The sequence below is a fragment of the Aethina tumida genome, chromosome 5 (assembly GCF_024364675.1).
Source record: "Aethina tumida isolate Nest 87 chromosome 5, icAetTumi1.1, whole genome shotgun sequence".
NCBI lineage: Eukaryota > Metazoa > Arthropoda > Insecta > Coleoptera > Nitidulidae > Aethina > Aethina tumida.
In genome coordinates, this window is record NC_065439.1 from 819,972 (window position 1) to 832,034 (window position 12,063).

Genomic DNA, 12,063 nt, shown 5'->3' on the forward strand with positions numbered 1-12,063 from the left:
TATTAAATAATAGAAATTATTATTTAATTAAATATATGAATAGAGTTTAATAATTAAATAGTTATATATTAATATTAATAATATAATATTATAACAGTTTTTCATTAAAAAATAGCAAAGCACTATTGACTGGATGTGACACTTATTAACATTTGGAAATATGTTTTATATGTGAAAGCAACAGACAATTTTCTATAAGCTTTTATAAATCTAAAGTTAAAAACAAAAAATAAAATAAATTTTGGAAGTATAATTATGAATTGAATGAAAGTATTTGAAAAAATTCCAATACATGGTTGCATCTTATCTTAAAGTCATAGCTAAATAATGAACAAATCAATTGAAATATTTATTGTTTATGAATATTATTTCACTAGAAAATGCGAGAAGCGTGGGTGTCAGCAAGTCCTGTTATTGATTTACCTGTTGCTTCAACGTATCTGGAAATTTCTAGTGTGTGGAAAATCGCATGCCAATTATTTTGTTCCTTAACACTTTACTACAAATAAAATTTATCCAATCATTATTTCTTGTTTAATATTTTGACTAGTGAATGCTTTGTTTTCTATTTACTCAGAAAATTCGAGAAAATAAAACATTTGGTGAAATTAATAAACGGAAATAACTAAATTAAATCACTATGCTCAAGGCAATATAGTTATTTTTGCACGTATAAATATGTTAGTTACTCCTAAGGATCTATTTATATTGTTTTCATTGTATAACTATTACCATTTAGTCCTTGAAACGTACGAATAATTGTGATAATATTTTTTTAATTATAATAATAATAAAACTTAATAAAATATCTTGTTATAAACGTGCACGAATATAAAATAATAAAATAATTTAAAAAAAATTGATAAATAAAAAAGAAGAGGTAAAATATTTTTAAATAATAATCAATAAATTAAATAAATGTAATTTTCATTTAATCAACTACTTGTTATGAAATAAATTTTTCTCTTTTTGATAAAAATGGTCTGAAATATTCATTAACTTTTACTAAATTAATTTTAAATTTTGAAAATAGAGTATTTTTTAATAATTTTTAAAGGAATACATTTTTATATTTAAATTAGTGCAACTACTTGCTAGGTCAATGTTGTGCGAATCAAAATATTTATAGTTTGTTTTAGGTAAGTGATCGCAGAACTTTCGAGATTCATCGCGAGGATCGCGATTATTCTACGTCATATAACCCGTCTATATATAAGCGTCGCCTACAGTGAAACGAGCCAGTTCAATACAAACTACGAAGCAGTAAAAACGCTGAACAGTGCGATAGCGCAAACCATTGTTTCTCACAGTTATACAAAGACAACTTATTTATTTGTGAGTTACGAAGTGAAAAGTACAAACAAACAATAAAAATGGTGAAAAGTCCAGCAATCGGAATCGACTTGGGAACCACATACTCCTGCGTCGGAGTGTGGCAGCATGGAAAGGTGGAAATCATCGCCAACGATCAAGGAAACAGGACGACACCCAGTTACGTCGCATTCACCGACACCGAAAGACTCCTGGGAGATGCCGCCAAAAACCAGGTCGCCATGAATCCCCACAACACAGTCTTCGACGCTAAACGTCTCATCGGAAGGAAATACGACGATCCGAAAATACAACAGGACATCAAACACTGGCCCTTCAAAGTAATCAGTGATGGAGGAAAACCGAAAATTCAAGTCGAATACAAAGGGGAGAACAAAACTTTCGCTCCAGAAGAGATCAGCTCGATGGTGTTGACGAAAATGAAGGAAACGGCAGAAGCATATCTGGGAACGTCCGTTAGAGATGCAGTCATCACCGTACCAGCGTACTTCAACGACTCCCAAAGACAAGCCACAAAAGATGCCGGAGTGATCGCTGGTTTGAATGTCATGAGAATCATCAACGAACCGACCGCAGCAGCACTCGCCTACGGTTTGGATAAGAATTTGAAGGGAGAAAGAAACGTACTCATCTTCGATTTGGGCGGTGGAACATTCGACGTTTCCATTCTAACCATCGACGAAGGTTCACTGTTTGAAGTCAAAGCCACTGCCGGTGATACACATCTCGGCGGAGAAGACTTCGACAACAGACTTGTTAATCACTTGGCTGATGAATTCAAACGGAAGTACAAAAAAGATCTAAGAAGCAATCCACGATCGTTGAGAAGGTTGAGAACCGCAGCAGAAAGGGCAAAGAGAACGTTGTCATCAAGTACCGAAGCCAACATCGAAATTGATGCTCTCTTTGAGGGTATCGATTTCTACACCAAAGTATCCAGGGCACGATTCGAAGAGCTCTGTTCCGATTTGTTCAGGGGAACATTGCAGCCAGTTGAAAAGGCTCTTAACGACGCCAAAATGGATAAGGGAGCAATTCATGACGTTGTATTAGTGGGAGGCTCCACTAGGATTCCCAAAATTCAAAGCTTACTACAGAACTACTTCTGCGGAAAGTCTTTGAATCTCTCGATCAATCCAGACGAAGCAGTGGCTTACGGTGCCGCCGTCCAAGCTGCCGTTCTCAATGGTGAATCCGACTCCAAGATCCAAGACGTCCTTCTGGTCGATGTGACTCCACTTTCTTTGGGTATCGAAACTGCCGGAGGAGTAATGACAAAGATCATCGAACGAAACGCGAGAATTCCCTGCAAACAAACCCAGACCTTCACGACTTACGCGGATAACCAACCAGCAGTCACTATTCAAGTATTCGAAGGCGAACGAGCGATGACCAAAGACAACAATCTCCTGGGAACGTTCGATCTGACGGGAATTCCGCCCGCACCAAGAGGAGTTCCAAAGATAGAAGTCACCTTCGACTTGGACGCCAACGGAATATTGAACGTCTCCGCCAAAGACACAAGTTCTGGAAACTCCCGAAACATCACAATCAAAAACGACAAGGGACGTTTGTCGCAACGAGACATAGACAGGATGGTGTCGGAAGCTGAAAAGTACAAAGAAGAGGATGAGAAGCAGAGGCAGAGGATTTCGGCTCGCAACCAACTGGAAGCTTATATATTCCAAGTAAAACAGGCAGTGTCCGATTGCGGCGACAAACTATCAGCCGAAGACAAATCAAAAGTGGAGAGCGAGTGCCAGAGCTGTTTACAATGGTTGGACAATAACTCGTTGGCGGATAAAGAGGAGTACGAGGACAAACAGAAAGAGTTGACCTCCATTTGCAGCCCGATCATGGCGAAGTTGTATGGTGGCGGTCAGCAAGGATCCATGCCGGGAAGTTGTGGACAACAAGCGGGCGGTTTTGGTGGGAAACAAGGCGGACCGACGATTGAAGAAGTTGATTAAAGCCTTACCAGTATCATCAGTTATGTAATCAATAAGTTACATATTGTGTTATTTTGTAGATCTTTATTTTAAAAGACTGTATTAGAATATTCAAATAGTTGTGATATTTTGTTATGTATTTATTTATTTTTTAATAAAAAATTTTATTTATAATTGACGTGTTTTTATAAAATAAAAACTATACCAATAGAGATTATAAAATAGGTAAATAAACAATTTACTACCATTGGCAATTGTACAACAAAAGTCATAAACAAATCTTTAAACAATTAAATTAGAAAATTGTTAAATCAATTATACAATTCACTGTTGATAAAGAAAATGTTATTAAATTATTTGCATAAAAATGCATAAAAATGAAATCAACACAGATATTTAAATGATCAATAAATAACACCATCCAAAATAGATCAATCAATAATATAATTAAGTCAAAGGTCGATAGAGCTTTTATTATATGTAGAGTATATCTAGAAATATCTTTGGAACATTTACGTTAAATATAAAAATGTACAGTTGAAATCACCAAAACTTTATGAAACCACTATAGTAGGACAACATTTTTACCATAAAATAAAATATGTAACATCACACAAAGGATAGTGTAATTATTAATTATATCTTAATTAGAGGTATGTCTTTCCTAATTAACATTAGGATAGTAATCTGTGCTATTTTTCTGGCCACCACTGAATTCTCAAAAGTAAGAACCTTCGAAATTATTCAACAATATCATAAAAGTAAGTTTAAAAATCTACAGAGTTAAAGATAACTTGAAGACACAAGAAGAGCAACCAATCAACCCTAAATGCTCCGTTCTGCCTCCTAAATAGAACACCAGGTAATCATTAGTAAATTGACATGCATTTGACATTCAATTAATGTCAGATTAACAATTGACAATTAATTTATAACAGCAGAAAACAAAGCTAAGTCTTGAATAAGTATATCAACAGGAAAGTAACAACAAACATGCTTCTAAAATGTGACATGACATATACTATGTCTTGTATTTAAATTATATTACAAATAAATAAAATTCATCTGTCACATATACAAACTTAAGCATTGTAAATTGATTTACAATTCCAGACACACTTTTTAGAGGTGAGAACACACTTTTCTGTTTTATTAATTAATTAATTAATTAATAATTTTGTTCTTTTAATTTTATAGCATAGTAATTTGTTAGTACAAAGAGTTGTTAACAAATAATTTGTTCCTTTTTTATAGAAATGGTTTATATTTACTTTTTCTATTTACTAACAAATTATTTCCAAAGATTGGAATTAGATGACTTTTTTAATAAATTAAAAATGAAACATGTCTGTATTTAAAATAGTGCAATTATATGCTAAGTCTGTGTTGAGAAAATAAAAATATTTATGTTTCGTTATTGATAAGTAAACCTGGAAATTTCCAGATTTGTCGTGAGGCTCCCGATTGTTCTACGTCGCTTAGCCGGTTCATATATAAGCACCGCCTATCGCTCTACGAACCAGTTCAATACAAACTAACGAGAGGTGAACGTTGAACGCTGTGACAGCGCAAACGACTGTTACTTACGGTTATACAGTGATAAATTATTTATTTGCGAGTTACAACAGAACAGTACAGTAAAAATGGTGAAGAGCCCCGCAATCGGAATCGACTTGGGAACCACATACTCCTGCGTCGGAGTGTGGCAGCATGGAAAAGTGGAAATCATCGCCAACGATCAAGGAAACAGGACGACACCCAGTTACGTCGCATTCACCGACACCGAAAGACTCCTGGGAGATGCCGCCAAAAATCAGGTCGCCATGAATCCCCACAACACCGTCTTCGATGCCAAACGTCTCATCGGAAGGAAATACGACGATCCGAAAATACAACAGGACATCAAGCACTGGCCCTTCAAAGTAATCAGTGATGGAGGAAAACCGAAAATTCAAGTCGAATACAAAGGGGAGAACAAAACTTTCGCTCCAGAAGAAATCAGCTCGATGGTGTTGACTAAAATGAAGGAAACGGCAGAAGCATATCTGGGAACGTCCGTTAGAGAAGCAGTCATCACCGTACCAGCGTACTTCAACGACTCCCAAAGACAAGCCACTAAAGATGCAGGAGTGATCGCTGGTTTGAATGTCATGAGAATCATCAACGAACCGACCGCAGCAGCACTCGCCTACGGTTTGGATAAGAATTTGAAGGGAGAAAGAAACGTTCTCATCTTCGATTTGGGCGGTGGAACATTCGACGTTTCCATTCTAACCATCGACGAAGGTTCACTGTTTGAAGTCAAAGCCACTGCCGGTGACACACATCTCGGCGGAGAAGACTTCGACAACAGACTTGTTAATCACTTGGCTGATGAATTCAAACGGAAGTACAAAAAAGATCTAAGAAGCAATCCACGATCGTTGAGAAGATTAAGGACCTCAGCAGAAAGGGCGAAGAGGACGTTGTCATCAAGTACAGAAGCCAACATCGAAATTGATGCCCTCTTTGAGGGTATCGATTTCTACACCAAAGTATCCAGAGCACGATTCGAAGAGCTCTGTTCCGATTTGTTCAGAGGAACATTGCAGCCAGTTGAAAAGGCTCTTACCGATGCCAAAATGGATAAGGGGGCAATTCATGACGTTGTATTAGTAGGAGGCTCCACTAGGATTCCCAAAATTCAAAGCTTGCTACAGAACTATTTCTGCGGAAAGTCTTTGAATCTCTCGATCAATCCAGACGAAGCAGTGGCTTACGGTGCTGCCGTCCAAGCTGCTGTCCTTAATGGCGAATCCGACTCCAAAATCCAAGACGTCCTTCTGGTCGATGTTGCTCCGCTTTCTTTGGGTATCGAAACTGCCGGAGGAGTAATGTCTAAGATCATCGAACGTAACGCCAGAATTCCTTGCAAACAAACCCAGACCTTCACAACTTATGCGGATAACCAACCAGCCGTCACAATCCAAGTATTCGAAGGCGAACGAGCGATGACCAAAGACAACAATCTCCTGGGAACGTTCGATCTGACGGGAATTCCGCCCGCACCAAGAGGAGTGCCGAAGATAGAAGTCACCTTCGACTTGGACGCCAACGGAATATTGAACGTTTCCGCCAAAGACACCAGCTCTGGAAACTCCCGAAACATCACAATCAAAAACGACAAGGGACGTTTGTCGCAACGAGACATAGACAGGATGGTGTCGGAAGCTGAGAAGTACAAAGAAGAGGATGAGAAGCAGAGGCAGAGGATTTCGGCTCGCAACCAACTGGAAGCGTATATATTCCAAGTAAAGCAGGCTGTGTCCGAATGCGGCGACAAACTGTCATCCGAAGACAAATCGAAGGTGGAGAGCGAGTGCCAGAGCTGCCTACAATGGTTGGACAATAACTCGTTGGCTGAGAAAGAGGAGTACGAGGACAAACAGAAAGAGTTAACCTCCATTTGCAGCCCGATTATGGCGAAGTTGTATGGCGGCGGTCAGCAAGGACCGATGCCGGGAAGTAATGGACCACAAGCCGGCGATTTTGGCGGAAAGCAAGGGGGACCGACCATTGAAGAAGTTGATTAATCTTAAATATTTAAATTAATAGAGTCTACAGTTTACTATGTTATATTTTTGTGATATTTTTAAATAAAAACTTTTGATTAAAGTTGATGTGTTTTTATAAAAGAATTTCTTTCATCACAGTAATTAGGTATTATTCGTAAATAAAAGTCATAATATTTCTATAAACAATTTAATTAGAAAATAGTTATACATAAAATTATACAATTCACTGTTGATAAAAAATATGCCATGGAATTATTTACATAAGATATACATACTTAAGTTCCTTTTTAAGTAGTAGGATTAGATCATATTTTTAATATCAATAATAATGTTACTAAAATGTAACATAACAAACAATACTATGTCTTACACTTTAATCATGTTAGAAATAAATAAAATTCATCTATTACATATACAAATTAAAGCCCTGTATAATGATTATCATTTCCAGGCCCACTTCTCCTAGACGAGAAGACGCTTTTCTTTTTTGGATCTTCCTTAACATCCCTAGAAAATATAAATAAATATTAGCAAAATCATTATTGTATTTAAAAATACATACTTAAAAAAAGCTAAGTGTTGCTCCAACAAAAACCGACTGTTACAATGAGATAGTTCAGGCCAATGGGCCAAGACTCGCCTCAGATAAATCTGCAGACGTTTACGTCGATCTTCAACCAAAGCGGAGTCCTTCTTCCCAATACTTTTCTTAGGGGGGAAGTCGAACGTCGCCACCACCGGATCCAACTTCTTTAAATCCGTATGCAAGGCGTAAAACTGGGCGTAACGTCTGTAGATGTTCCACTCGTCGTTTCCCGCCCTGAGAAATATTTGATAGACATGATGGGAGGTCGATCCGGATCCGGTTAGGAAGGCTGACGGTATCCACACGTTGACGCTGCCCCTGGTTTCGTCCTCCGACAACTCATCGGCGGCCATCGGACCCCTCAGCTCCTCCAGCTCGGCCTTCAGCCGTTCCAAAAGGGCGTCCTTCTTGCACAACGACTGCTGCAGCATGACATTAAAATCCATCAGTTCGGCGTGCATCTCCGCCACCTGCACCAGCTTCCTTTCGAATATCTTGGCCTCGCCCTTGTAGTCGGGCTGTGGGTTGATCTGGAGGCCGTCCAAGGCGCGCTGCATGCTCTCGTCGTCGCGGCGCAGCATCTGAATGGCGCCCACGTACTTCTTCAGCTGCTCCTTCAGGTTGTCGTTCTCTTTGGTGAGCGCGTCGATTTTCTCCTGTCGCTTGGCCAGCTCCTCCCTGTTCTTGTTCTCGACGGCGACCAGCACCGCACTAATGTCCGTGGGCACTTCCAGCACGTCGTCCGACGAGTCCGGCGACTCGAAGTGCTTGTTGATCTCCACCGAGACGGGCGTCAGCTCGCCGATTTCGATCTGCGCCACCGGCGTCAGCGTCTCCGGCACGTCGGTGGCGAACTTGTCGCGGCTGCCGCTGTTCTCCATCGAGCGTTTTCGTTGTATGGTGTCGGGACGCGGAGCGTCCGGCTTGTCCTGGGGCTGGGGCGGCTTCGCCTCGCTTATCGAGTTGGTCTCCGACGACATGCTGCTGGAGCTGGACGGCACGCTGGTGGACAGCAGGCTGTCGTCGTCGTCGAACGAGATGAACTGGCGTGCCACCTTCTTCTTTTTCTTGGGCTTGTCCTTTTGTTCTGAACAATAAAATTTGAGTTTTTTGTTAATGTACTTTGTACTAACATATTTTGTTTTACCTGTTTTCGGTGCTGAAATTATGGGTTCGACCTTCGACCTTAAATGTTCGTTCCTGTGTGGAATGCCGCTGTTTAACTCAGGTTTGTCGATGCTGATTGCGAACAAAATTGATCCTAAACCTGTTGAACGAATACAATAAATGATTGTTTAAGTTGTGGTTCAATTGCTGACCTGCTGCCATGTTAGGCAATAGATTGCTTTTCTCTTGGTCGCGGAGCAACGCCCAATCTTCATAGTAGGTTTTTAATTTGTCCTGGTCACTTAATAATATTACAAAATATCTGAAACAAATAAATATTTATATTAAATATTTTTTTTGATACATCAAGTGTTTTAAATTCATTTATTTTTATTATAATATATTTATTATTATTTATAATATATTTATTATTATTTATAATATATATATATATATATTGAATTTAAACTGATTTTATTATATTTTTTTAATTTCAATTAAATCAAATATCAAATCAATTAAAATGAAATATTCTATTATTTTTTTTAATTTTATATTAATTATACTAATTTCTTCAATTTAATTTTAATTAATTTATGAAAATTATTGTTCATTATTTAAGGAAATGTAAATTTTTTATTGCTTTTTAAATTTAAATTAAATTAAATAGTTTATTGTTTTTTTATCAAATTACGTATTTTATTGTTTGATTAATTTTAAATTAAATTATATTATATATTAAATCTTTTCTATTTTAAATTAAATTAATCGTAATTTTGAAATTAATAAATTATTTATTGTTTTTAAATTAAAATTAACTATTTTGCTGTTTTCTTTATTTTAAAATTAAATATATTAGTACTTTTTTATTTAAATTAATATAAATTATATTTTTATTTATTTAATTTTAAATTAATATTTTACTTCTATTTTCTAATTTAAATCACTTTAATTTTCTTAATTTTAAAATTAATATATTATTTACTGCTTTTAATTTTAAATTAACTATCTCTAAACTAAATAAATATTTTTTTTAATTAAATTATATAGTTGTATTTATTGTCAATATAAATAAGTGTATAAGTATTATTATTAATATACTATTATAACTTATGTTAAATTTACTGTTTACATGTAATGAAATGTAAAATTTGGGTCAAATTTTATCTGTTCTGTAATTAAAATAATATACACATATAATAAATTAGAAAAAAATATAAATCTGTAGAGTTTAAATTGAATATTCCATTATAAATATTATCTAAGACATTATTTCCTGTAAAATGATGATAAGTAAAGAAGAACTTAAACAAAGAGTGTAATTAATAAACAAAAGAACATTTTAAAATTAAACTAATTTCGTATATTTTAACTAAATAATTATATCAGTAAATATTTATTAAAATGTTAATACAAAATTGTGATTAAAAAGGCATAATTTTATTCTTTTAATTTTAAATTAATATATTACTGCTTTGTTTAATTTTAAATTGAAATTGAATATATTAATACATTAATTTTTTTTATATAATTTATCATGTTGTTGACTGATAAAACTGTACAATAAAAAATTGAACAATTTATTGTTTATTTTTCTGGAAAATTGTTACTATTGATAAAAAGATTATAATCTAAAAATAAACATTTTACTCACAATGTCCACAATACTTAAATTGTTGCCAAAAAAATGTAAAATAAATTAAATAAATCATTATATTTAAAACATCTATTAGTTTAAAAATTCTATTTGTACCCTTGTTATTTATAAATAAAAAACAAACATGTAATATATGTAAGTTTTATATTGATATATAATTTAATGTACATCAATCATAATGTTATGATTAAAATTACCAGTATCATTTCATTAAATTTGATGCTTTTAGGCTAATTCACACTATTTCTGGAAAATTAATTGTGTTTCTACACTAATTTAGACGATTTAATTCTTCATGTTTATTTATCAATTATGTAGTTTTGTTGATTAACACAAATCCAATTTTAATCAGTGCGGTAAACTCATCTTCCTTTGTTTATTATAAAACTAGTGCTATTTTTGCTGGTTTATGAAACAGAAATGCATCATATTTAGTTAGTCATTTTTGCTTTCCTTGCATTTATTTATTTCTGCATATACAGTTGTATTTATTGTCAATATAAATAAGTGTATGAGTATTATTATTGTATTCTATTGTAACTTATCTTAAATTTACTGTTTACATGTAATGAAATGTAAAATTACGGTCAATAAGAATATTCCATTATAAATATTATCTAAGACATTATTTCCTGTAAAATGATGATAAGTAAAGAAGTAACTTAAACGAAGAGTGTAATTAATAAACAGAAGAACGTTTTAAATTTAAACTAATTTAGTATATTTTAATTAAATATTTATGTCAGTAAATATTTATTAAAATGTTAATACAAATTTGTGAATAAAAAAGCACAATTTTATGCAAAATATTTGGTTAATATTGTTTAATTTTGGTACATATATTACCTTTCCAAGGACCTCTCATTTAAAGCAGACCGAATCCAAGCTTTACCACGACCAGTGTCTGTCCAAATCTGTTTTAATACATTGTACCTTTCCTGCTCATGCTGTGTCAAATGTCTCTTTACGAAGGGCCAAAACGCTACAACTCAGTCAAGTCACACCAAAAAATCCCACAACGACATACCTTTACTCACAAACAGCCTCATTGCCAATGTGCAGGGTGTTGACAACAATTTCAGACACTTGCTTGAGGGCCGACTGGGGCTCGACACACTTGTTCCTGAGACCGTGCAGCAGAACCGCCTCCAACGACAAACACAAACCGGCCACGCAACTGTCGAACTCTGTGGCCAGCTCCGTCTTACCGCCGTAACGTTTCTGGCAGTCCTGCACGCATTCCAGCAGTTGCTGCAGTAGGTGGCCCGCGTCCTGTGTCGTCTTTTGGCTGTGCCTTAAGGACTGAAACAGGACTTTGAATTTATCGCTTACGGATCGTCGGTTAAATGGGACGTTACCATAATTTTACGGGACGGGCGTTCATGTCATGCTGGTCAGGTGTGGATGGAATAACATCTCGGCCAGTGCGATGATAATGCCGTTATCGTGTTCGGGCGCAAAAACATTCACTATCAGCTGCTTTGTGTCATATCGAAATTGGTTTCTCGTTACGGGCGGTGTTGCCGACCGCTCGAAAAAGTTACAACATTTCGTGTCACATGTCTTACAGGGCAGTATTAAATTAATTATCACTTGTGTTTATATTCAAACATATTCATTACAACAATATTTATTAATTATTTAGATATTATAGTTCTCTTAAAAATATAAAATGTGATATTACAAAAATAATACTCTATATACAACGTGTTTCTAAAATGGGAAGTCATTTTGTTTTACAATTTTAAGTAAAACGAATATTTATTTTAAAAATATTTTTTGAGGTATCATGAGAAAAGATGTAAATTATAATTTAGAATCAAGTATTGATCGTTAGTTTAGTTGTTTATTACTGTTCTCATAAAAATAAAAAAATTC

The 12,063-nt window shown here is 35.1% G+C and overlaps 2 protein-coding genes across 3 annotated transcripts; one reads left to right on the top strand and one right to left on the bottom strand.

Moving 5' to 3' along the window:
• Nucleotides 1-1,256: 1,256 nt before the first annotated feature.
• Nucleotides 1,257-6,935, top strand: LOC109602669 (heat shock protein 68-like). Of its 2 annotated transcripts, none has more exons than XM_049967612.1 (2): nucleotides 1,257-1,547; nucleotides 5,099-6,935. In XM_049967612.1, exons 1-2 carry the CDS (start codon nucleotides 1,374-1,376, stop codon nucleotides 6,851-6,853), a joined length of 1,929 nt encoding a protein of 642 aa, XP_049823569.1. In that variant the 5' UTR covers nucleotides 1,257-1,373; the 3' UTR covers nucleotides 6,854-6,935. The 2 variants fall into 2 exon arrangements, with proteins under 2 accessions (XP_049823569.1, XP_049823568.1); XM_049967611.1 differs by having other exon boundaries at nucleotides 1,259-2,161; nucleotides 5,713-6,935.
• A 167-nt stretch (nucleotides 6,936-7,102) lies between these two features.
• Nucleotides 7,103-11,703, bottom strand: LOC109602666 (sorting nexin-29). Its single transcript, XM_020019089.2, has 7 exons — nucleotides 11,544-11,703; nucleotides 11,223-11,487; nucleotides 11,032-11,167; nucleotides 8,741-8,850; nucleotides 8,569-8,688; nucleotides 7,398-8,508; nucleotides 7,103-7,342 (listed from the first exon to the last, which is right to left on the bottom strand). The coding sequence occupies exons 1-7, from the start codon at nucleotides 11,544-11,546 to the stop codon at nucleotides 7,255-7,257; spliced, it is 1,833 nt and encodes a 610-aa protein (XP_019874648.2). The 5' UTR covers nucleotides 11,547-11,703; the 3' UTR covers nucleotides 7,103-7,254.
• Between the last annotated feature and the right edge of the window lie 360 nt (nucleotides 11,704-12,063).

Bases quoted from the DNA above. Each gene is read 5' to 3' on its own strand.
- LOC109602666 (XM_020019089.2), bottom strand. The intron at 8,851-11,031 runs GTAATATATGTA...TATTTGTTTCAG, and splicing joins AATGAGAGGTCCTTGGAAAG to ATATTTTGTAATATTATTAA. The intron at 8,689-8,740 runs GTCAGCAATTGA...TTCGTTCAACAG, and splicing joins ATTGCCTAACATGGCAGCAG to GTTTAGGATCAATTTTGTTC.
- LOC109602669 (XM_049967612.1), top strand. From the start codon at position 1,374: ATGGTGAAAAGTCCAGCAATCGGAATCGACTTGGGAACCACATACTCC. The intron at 1,548-5,098 runs GTCGCCATGAAT...GCCAAAAATCAG, and splicing joins GAGATGCCGCCAAAAACCAG to GTCGCCATGAATCCCCACAA.